This window comes from Salvia miltiorrhiza, chromosome 1 (assembly GCF_028751815.1).
Source record: "Salvia miltiorrhiza cultivar Shanhuang (shh) chromosome 1, IMPLAD_Smil_shh, whole genome shotgun sequence".
In the NCBI taxonomy this organism is placed as follows: Eukaryota; Viridiplantae; Streptophyta; class Magnoliopsida; order Lamiales; family Lamiaceae; genus Salvia; species Salvia miltiorrhiza.
In genome coordinates this window covers 58,631,773-58,641,672 of record NC_080387.1, presented here as the reverse complement: position 1 = coordinate 58,641,672, position 9,900 = coordinate 58,631,773, and the positions used below count along the sequence as shown (strand labels likewise).

Below are 9,900 nucleotides of genomic sequence, written 5' to 3'. Positions count from 1 at the left end.
TAACATTAAATTTAATAGCTTAAATTTCAATGAAATTAAAATTTAACACTATATTGTGTGTGAAGTTGAATGAGAAAATATAGTAATTTATAGAAGAAACAATGTGAATAAAGAAAAGAAACGAAAAATTGCAAAAGAGTCATTCCAACGGCTCTCTGCCAAATCTGAATTGGCAGCCAAAAATATTTCAATTTTTTAACTTTTTTTTTATAAATAAAATCGACTGAAATTTTCTGATTGGACAGTGTATAACATGCGCGCAATTAAAACAACTTCTGAAGGGGGGCTTGACGCGAGGAAGGCTGGTGCGGCAATGGGGGCTCGCCCAGTGCACGCCGGTGTTTGCGCCCGCATAGTGGATGCCCTTAGCTCTCCCAATGTGAACTTTGAGCTGTTAAATGGTGGAGACCACTTTTAAGAGTTCACCCTGACTCTTCAAGGTGGATGTCCTTAATTGTAACCTAACCATATATTATTTCAATTATAAAATAATTGATAGTCTACCCGCCTTACCTAATTTATAGCCGATGCCAAACGCAAGTTAAAATCAATCCCTTCCCTCCTAAGTCCTAGCCACATTCGTTGTATCATTCTACGAACTGAGTTCGTATTTAAAATATATTTATGTTCGAATTTGTATTTAACAATATAACAATATAACGCAACTCATTCTTTTGACACGAACGTAACTCATTCTTTATTAAAGCCAAACAATAAGGAAACCCTTTTAAAGCCCCATGAGAATCTGCAATGCTAATTGGGGTCTACATTCCGTATAATTGCCCATAAATAACTACATACAACAATTATTAAGGCAAGATAGATAAATAAATAATATTGTAAAATTTTGAAATAGAGACTATTTTTTGAATTTTCTTTTAGCCTTTTCCTACAATGGAAAATAAAGAAAGAAAAGGACTGATAAGCTGACAACAAAAAAATCAAAAACACCACCGTTTTCTCTCTCTAATCTCTCGTCCTAATCTTTGGCGGTCGTTCCGGGTCTCCGGAGGTGTATCATAATCTCATTTTCCCGGAATTTTTTCTCCCTTCAATCGCCGATCTTTCACTAGATGGGGTCTTGATCAGGTTATTCTACACTTTAATTTTCCTCATTTTTGGGTTTTTTTTTTCTTTCAAGATTCTATTTTTACGCCTTCTTGTTGATTGTAATCGATCTAAAGGGAGAAGAATTTCCGTGTGATTTTTTTTAGAATTTATTGCAACGATCAAGATTCTTTCTTCTATTAATTCCGTAGGCTCTGAAAGAAATTTACGAACTAGGGTTTTGATCCTTCTTAGAGAGGAGGTGTGGAATTGGGTATCAAGATTCAATTTATATTCGAAATTTCTGGTTGGTGGTTGTGTGTGTTTGGCTTTAATTGAGAAGGGTTCTTGAGTTTGGTGCTTGGTTTTGATTGGTGAATTTTGAGGGAAATGTTTTCTGTTATTAGTTTTCCAGAGGAAATATGTAGGAGGTTACTGTACAAATACAATTGTGGCAAAGATTTCTGCAAGTGAAGTTCATATGATTCCTTTCTTTCGTGAAATTGAGCTGGAGTTATGAAATTCTCGAAAATGGATGTCTGTGTGTGTGTGTGAAGGGAGCTGACACGGAATAGTATTTCGTGTTGTTTCGTTTCTTTAGGATTTTCTCTGTTGAACACATGGTTTTGTTGAAGTATAGTGATTAGGAATTTCACATGCAGTATTTGGTGGTTTGTGATGCAGGGGCCTCTTTGAGTTTCTGGGACAAGAGTAGCTGTTGGATCATATGAGGTGGTTACTCAGTTCATTGGGCGATTCAGATGTACAATTGCTGGTGTGTTTTTACTTTTCTTGAATTTGCGTGTGGAGATGATTTAGTTTTGTTGTCTTTCAACCGACGTTGATCTTGAGTACAGTACTTACGAGCTTTAGCTTTTTCTTTAGGAGTCGCGAAAGATTTATCTTCTATCTGAATTCCTATTGGACAGGTGGAGTTTGGCGAATTGAATTCTTTTACGCATAAGCTTGTCAATATATCACATTGGAGTTCTAGTAATATAGTAGAGGGAGGCTACTATGGCTGAGGGAGTCGAGCAACTTGAACTTAAGTTCAGAATCTTTGATGGGACAGATATAGGTCATGGTTCCTATTCGTCATCCATCACTGTTGCAACTCTTAAGCAAAGGCTTCTTTCTGAGTGGCCTCAAGGTTGCAATTCTCCTTTTACGTTTGCGTGTGTGTTACTTAACTTGCACTAGTGAAGTGGTTTTTTGCCTCTTGATATGTGTTTACTTATCAATTTTCCAATTTCGTTTTGTGGCATGATAGTTTTGCAATATGATTAGATTTTTTTTCTCTCATGTTATTTTTAGAAAAATGTTGGTAGAATTTTTAGTCCCTTTGGCTTTTGCTAGCCAGCTTGTTTCTCTAGCTTTGTTGTTCGGATGTGAAGCAACACTAAATTTCCCACAGGCAGTAACTTTATTTCCTAAAAAAAATTGGAGAGCAATATAGTTGCTAGGACCAGTTTCGAGTCATTTTATAAGATGAGCTGTTTGTAACTTTCACATGTGTTTTGCCAACTTTTATACTATAAGATTTTGATCGAACCTCTTTCCGTCTTCAACAGATAAATCAGTAGTCCCAAAGTCGGTAAGTGATATGAAAATAATCCATGCTGGGAAAGTTTTGGAGAATGGCAAAACACTTGCCGAATCTAGAGCGCACGTCGGTGACCTTCCCAGTGGAGTAATTACAATGCATGTTGTTGTACAGCCAGCTGTTGTTAAGAAAAAGACAGGTTTGTTTCGCTATACCTTTGGCATGAAAATTGGTAACCAGACTATGGTTCCGTTTTATTTGCTGCATTATCAATATCATTTTGTTGCATTTGGACTACAGTGATAGATATCCTTTCTCGATGTTTTGTCTATTGAAATGTGTGATTGCTTCTGCTAAATAGTTTTCATTTGTACTAGACTCGTTCTACTGTATCTATCATCTTGAGATCGGACTGATGTTTACAGGCTTCAACTTTTGTTTATATGCACCTTGGATTTGTTAAAATATTCGAAGTGAGTGGGAAAAAATCATCCCAATTTCAATGGGATGGCAGTAGATATCATCATATTAAAGCCTGTTCCTTGATCACGACTTACTGGTTGCACCTTAGGGTCTAAACTCGAGCAATCGTGTCCTAAGTTCCTTGTTTTTCTGTTCAATGCAGATAAGAATCTATCCGGGAAACAAAAACAGGGCTCGTGTTCCTGCACTATCCTTTAGGGCCTACCTGTAAAGAGCATCACAATGGTGAGGTCATCTTCTCGTGCTTTTTTTTTTTTTTTTTTTTTAACTTTCATCGAAATATATTAGTGCACCGTAGCATCAACGATGAAAGGGTCTTTGAGAAACAAAATGAATTGGATTCTACAATTCGAAACACTGAGTTCATACATGTAATCAATCTTTGTGATGATTGGGGTTGCCTTACTATGTGGATGTAGATTTCTGCCCTTTCTTGTTTTCTGTTCTGCAACTCAACTATCATAAGTACAGTAAACTTAAATAAAATTAAAAAAGAACGACAAGTATAAAAATTATACTTCTATTTTTGTGAATGTAAGTTTTTTACCGATTTAATTACTCCATAATTCAAGGTAACCTGTCCTAGAACAGATCGAACTATTCGATTTATTCAAGCATATTATTGTAACGATATTTATTTAAGCAGAAGTTGAGCGTTTGTAGTATTTGTATTTTCGCATTATATGATTATTTTCAGTTTGAGTTTTGGTTATGTTGAAGTAAAGATCGTGTTTTGTTGTTCTGTTGAATATCTAGGCTTATTTTTTTCTGCATCTTTTAACAATGTGAGAATGTAAAATGACTTAATTTTGTGCAAGGGTTGTTGAGCCCATTGCACCTGATTTTCTTCGTCTAGTTTATCTTTTTCTGCGTTGTTTAAGATTTATTACACATGACTGGGATTATAGAGTCTTGGTAGCAATTGCGAGTTTTCTCTAAAATTCAAAAAATAAATAAATAAAAATATATTGGTGGATAATGATGTTTGAATTTGTGCATTTTGTTATCTAGTTTGTAGAATATTATAGTCAAGGTAATTCAAAACATATTTTTTTCCGGAATCACGAAGATTAATGTGTGTTTTTCGAGAATTTCAGTTAACGTGTCTCTACCCAATTAATATCATTACAAAGATTATTATCAATGAAATATTAATATTAAAATAAATGTAATTGAAAAACATTTATTTCATGCAACACATATATCATATCAGCATCGAAGTGTTAAAAAGTCACAATCATTACTGATTGTTGTAATTAATAGTATTATAATTTTTTTTTATTTCTGCTACAAGACTTCCAATTTATTGCAAACAAACTGATCTATGGGCCTATGGCCGTTCAGCAAAGCCAAACTCTAAAGACTCAACTCTCTTTGATTTTGGTGTTTATTAATATGAAAACGGATATTCTAACTAGCATAATGCATTTAATTTCAATTTAATTTTACTTTAATTTTAATGGATTTGGTTATAGTAGTTACTACTGGTATTGCAAAAATAAAAGACATATATAATGAATCCACAAAAGTGGTTGGTGAAAATAAACCCTTTTGGCTATCACGATAAATTCTATCTCATTTAAATTCTTATAATTTAAATAAATACTTTTAAGTTCTCTAATAAATTATATATTTAATTGAATAATGAATAATATGTCAAACCACTAAACCAGTTTCCTAATTATCCGAGTTCTAATAGTTTTCTCAGCAACTGGTGTAATGAGTTTTGTAATGAGTAGAAATTCCGCTATGAGTTACTCGTACAGCAAATTTGTAGAGTGATTTAATAGGAAACATAATATCGACTGTATAATAATACTCAGGTAAATATATAAAACATCAGAAATATGACGTTAACTTTTGAAATCTTGAAAGAAAAGTGAGAAAATAAAATGTACAAGAGTAGTGAGATTTCAAGAGACGGGTACGATAAAATCCAACAAATGGTAAAGCCCAATTAACTATTCAACCTATTTTAGCAAAACATTGATCAAATTGGAAATAATAAGTCAGGGAAATTGCAGTGAGAGAGTGAGGAGTGAGTATGCTTTTTTTTCTTTTCCTCGTTACTTTGTTTTCCTTTATTTATATCTTTTTGGTTTTTCAGTGGTGGAGTATTTGTTTGTCTGTGTCATGTTACTATCTGTCTATTTATGCATCTGTTGTCCCTCTCTGGTTCACTGTCAAAAATAGAAAGTTAAATTCAATTATTTCTTTTATAAAAAAGAAAAAGAAAAAGAAATCAGTAGGTCTTGAAAATAAAGATGGCTGCTGACTAAGTTGAAAGGGCAAAGTGGTTTCTGTACGATTTACTTAATTGTAGCATCACCCCACAATCAATCAATTGGGGTATTATTTTTTGCAGTCTTCTCTTCTTCACCAACTCTCCTCTGCATCCTTACACTTAACCAAAGATTTGAACAAGGAACACCATTTCAACATCAATACTCGCCAAATCGGAATCAGAAATGAAAATAAATACACTTTATTGCTGGGAATAGACATCTCATAATGGGAACAAAATCTCAATAATACAAGTCCGAGAGTAGTAGTTTCTATAAGAAAAAAAGAAAAAATAAATAAGAAAACAATCAGCCTCCTAAAGGATTGACTCTGTAAGTCTAAATTTTAGTACACGAGTTACTTGTACAAACAAATTCATACAGCACAAGATGCGACGGATAAACTAAAAAAGAGTTGGCCTCAAATGGGAACGGGTTGCAAAGAATATCTCAGCCAAGTGCAAAACTCGATGGAGACGAGCTGCCCGTTTTTAGGCATCTCCAACCATCCTAACTCCGGAGCTCTTTCCCACTTCCACTGGCAGCGAGGTCACATAAACCTTTTTTCTGATATAAAAAGTTGAAGAATTGTAAATTAGGAGCAATACCTGCTTCAACTGAAGGAATGCTTATTGCTCGACTGCACCGTTGCTTAGGAAACCCTCGGGGCTCCCTGCATCTTTGTCCATCGTCCAGATGAAGTCGGGCATGTCAACTCTTCGTCCTGCAACTGTCCGGTAGATGTAGAGTTTCTCAACAGGGCATGTTTCTGGCCGGGAATTAGGGTGACCTCTCTCGTCTATAACTTCTACGTTGAGCCTGGGCATCCTTTGAGCAAGCAGCTTACACGCTCCATAGCTCACTGAGCATGATGACATCCAAAGGGATCGCATTGTCTCCAGCTTTGCAGCATTTGCTAGGAGAGCTTTGTCCCCGAATGGACAATCCCTGATCTCCAGTTTCCGCAGGCTATCGCATCCAGACAAAACGTGATGGAGGCCCAAGTCACTCTCACCGGCAAAAGCTATGGACAGCATCTCCAATTTCTTAGCATGCTTTCCAATATATTCAAAAACTCGATCAGTAAGGAGGCCGGACATGGAAAGGCGTCGTAATTCCTTGCAGTTTTCTACTATGGCTCCAAAACCAGTGTCAAGTGGTTCGAGTGTTAAATAGTCAGGAGCTCGAGGCTCGATGATACAAAGTCGGAAGCGGACCATCTCTGGCCGGTTCCTTGCAATTGTAATTAAGGCGGCATTTGACATTTGACGACAGAAGTATAGAACAGACTGGAGCTTGGGACAGCCTTCAGAAACCGAGACAAGCCCCTGTTCTGTCAAAGCAACATTGGCTTCTGCCTCAAAAGGATCTGAAGGAAACACCCGAAGTTCTTGCAAATCCTTGCAAGATGCAGCGAGGGCTTCCAGACCAGCATCTTCAATGTAATCCAGAACCTGTATACAGTAACAAGTTAATTAGCCTAAGGAAGTAATGCAACAAATCACCCGCGATAAAACTGAAAATTTCAAACTGTAGGAACATAAAATATCTAAGCACAGAAGGGGTAAATCATTTATCGTGTGCCAATGCAGAATCTAGATTCAGAGACGGCATTAAGTCTCCCAAACAGATAAATATCTTCATTTCGCTGTTAGGGTTTTTACTAAATAAACATGCCACTTAACTATATCAACTATCTACTTCAGTCATTGCAAAAGTATGGACTATGGCATTAAATACAGAAGGAAGAGTCACATACCCAGAGACACTGTAAATGTCGACACAGGCTAATAATTTTTACAAGATCAGGACTTTGAATTGCTGCATAAATCAAGTCCAGAGAAGTGATTCCAGCACAAACTGAATATATAGCAGGAAGATAAGCTGGAACAACATCCCAAAACCCGGACAAGCCTTTGAGTTGCTTACAAACCGAAAATGCTTCTGCCAGGTTTGAGTAGATATCAGGTCGAATTTCAGCTGAGTAGGCCCCAGTACCGAATTCAACCAACTGAGGGGCCCGGTGGAGTAGGTTGGGGAGCTTCTCAAGGGGTACAGCCCTGTTTAGCTGAAGAGTTCTCAAATTAGGACACCGTCCAACCAGGCGCTCCAAGGCTGAGAAACTGACCTCTGAGCCTAAACAAGACATGTTAAGCGACACAAGTGAAGTACAGTTGTCAGGGAAATGGCTAAGCCAATGCCCGCTTAGGTCCTCCACTTCACTCTCCCTCAAATCTAGCTCTCTAAGGTTCCTGTAGTGCAAACAATACCCTAATTATCAAGACAGTTGAATGTTATGAAAGAACGATGGACCTAGAAAAAGTAACAGGCATGGAGGAATATAGTTTGGTAGTTGAAAAAGAATTTTAGTTCGATCAATGCAGTTGTTACTGCAGACAAAATACCATAACAGGCAATAATTAATCATGCCAGTAAACTGAAACACTTATCAAAGTCACGAAAACACAGTGAAACTGTTTGGACAACCAGAAGCGCAGAGCTCTATGCTCCATCGAGATCCATCTCAAAAGAGCATTGAACCCTGCCACAGAGGAAAAGTACAATTCTGTGTTATGCACATGATCAAACATGGGTTAACTACAGTAAATGAACTTCACTTCTTAAGTGCCTACACAAAGTATCTTATGTGTTAGTTACACCATGTCACAATAAATAACAGCAACCCACAATCTTTCCACTAAAGCAACTTCAACACTATGAGTAAACAACAAAGAAAACAAATGATGGGTGCCCTAATTCAATCATACTCGTAAAGGAGGAAAGGTAGAATACTAGAATCTACTCAATATCAATAATAAAAAAGAAACACACACACACACACATCGACCAAAGAATAATACAGGTCACAATATTCCAAGGACAACTGACAAAGAATCTTCCACAAATGAGAAAATCAGACACGCCAATCAAACGGTTGTGTCATTCAAGGATCACGTTATTCTAATACACTGAACTTACTATTAAGAATGAAAATCTGTTTGACACAACAATATTCGCCAAATAAAACGAACTCTTCACCACTACGGCAAGAATGCATTCCACCAATGAGAAGAAAATCTAACTAACTTCATTTTGTGATCTAATATACCACAGACAAGAGAATGGAACAATGAGTTGAGAAGGAATGAACCATAGCATCAAAAGTGAACTTTTACACCTTCAAGATAGTCGTATCTTAAATTTATCCAAGTGCTGGACTTAAAACACATCAAATCTCCAATTTCTCAAATAGACACAAGAAAATTAAGCAGACATCAAGCTTGAACGCCGAAGAAAGCTGTAAAAGGTACAAAATTCCTTACTGAGTTCAGCATTTCCATTGAATTCCATGGAAAAAACTTACCTTCATTGGTCCATCAGAAAAAGGGGGAAATAAAATTGAAGAGAGCGAGAGAGAGAGAGTATACTAAGAATTGAACACATTATAACTCCAGTTTCAAATTCAATAACCTGCAATTAGCAGCAATCGAGGCGAGGCCGTCGGTCGTGAAACCCTCGCAGGAAGAAAGCACCAAAACCTTGAAATTCTTAAACGATCTCGCGATGAGCTCGAGGCTCTCGTCCGTGACCACCATCCGCTTGAGCCTGATCTCCTCCAGCGAGGGGTACGACGCCGCCATCGCCCTGATCCACGGCTGCACGTAACCGCCCCAGCCCTCCGGCACGAGGTTGAAATCCGCGAAATGAGGCTTCCCCTTCATCTCCACCACCCGCACCTCCGGGAACCGCCGAATCATTATCTCCGGTGACACCGCGTAGCAGTTCCCGACGAACACTCGGCGGCGGCACCACCGCTCGATCTCGTACCACGACCGGCACACCAGCGCCACCGCGTTCCGGTCCCTGTCGGAGCTCAGGAAAGAGAAAACGTGCTCCAGAACCTCCTCCGGAAACGAGTACGCCATGAGAGAGACGAGCCGGTGGCTTTAGCTCCGGATCTGAAAGATTCCTACAATGGCGAAGTCGAGTAGAGAGAGAGGGAGAGAGTAGAGAGAGAGAGGGAAAGCGATGAGTGTAGAGAGAGAGCGAGAGGAAAAGCTAATATTGTAAAGAAGTGAAGAGATAAGGTTATTTGGGCCAACTGTTTTTATATGTGATGGTTTTTAACTTTGATGAGCTAATGACTGAACTAGGGTTTGAATTTACGACTCGCGATAGCGACACGTGGCCGAGGCAGATCCTCGCCGTCGATTTGGGAGTGGGCCCATTTATCTGTTTGAAGCGAAGCGCGACCGTAGAAAATTCCAGTGCGTGTTGTGTGTGTGACGTGGCGCCCAGAAGAAGATAAATGCTGTAATTTCACAATCTAAACTCAAATGGTTTTTTGTCAAAAAATAAAATAAAATAAAAAATCAGTATTATTAGCCACTAATTATTTTTGTGTACTTGATTCAATATTTTTACTCGTATTCAGATTAAGTTCGTACTTCTTACACTTTTATTTATTATTGTTCGTAATGAAATATTAATATTATACTATTTGATAGAATGTATTATAACTATATATGACATATGATTCAATGT

The 9,900-nt window shown here is 37.6% G+C and overlaps 2 protein-coding genes across 3 annotated transcripts; one reads left to right on the top strand and one right to left on the bottom strand.

Annotated features, from left to right (window-relative positions):
- The first annotated feature begins 684 nt into the window (after positions 1-684).
- On the top strand, positions 685-3,502 carry LOC130998799 (membrane-anchored ubiquitin-fold protein 3-like). Of its 2 annotated transcripts, none has more exons than XM_057924208.1 (5): positions 685-1,089; positions 1,732-1,822; positions 1,977-2,197; positions 2,619-2,789; positions 3,216-3,502. In XM_057924208.1, exons 3-5 carry the CDS (start codon positions 2,065-2,067, stop codon positions 3,269-3,271), a joined length of 360 nt encoding a protein of 119 aa, XP_057780191.1. In that variant the 5' UTR covers positions 685-1,089; positions 1,732-1,822; positions 1,977-2,064; the 3' UTR covers positions 3,272-3,502. The 2 variants fall into 2 exon arrangements, with proteins under 2 accessions (XP_057780191.1, XP_057780193.1); XM_057924210.1 differs by having other exon boundaries at positions 765-1,089; positions 1,933-2,197.
- Positions 3,503-5,542: 2,040 nt separating this feature from the next.
- On the bottom strand, positions 5,543-9,469 carry LOC130998790 (protein TRANSPORT INHIBITOR RESPONSE 1-like). The gene is made up of 3 exons (XM_057924199.1): positions 8,827-9,469; positions 7,115-7,607; positions 5,543-6,809 (listed from the first exon to the last, which is right to left on the bottom strand). The coding sequence occupies exons 1-3, from the start codon at positions 9,279-9,281 to the stop codon at positions 5,985-5,987; spliced, it is 1,773 nt and encodes a 590-aa protein (XP_057780182.1). The 5' UTR covers positions 9,282-9,469; the 3' UTR covers positions 5,543-5,984.
- Between the last annotated feature and the right edge of the window lie 431 nt (positions 9,470-9,900).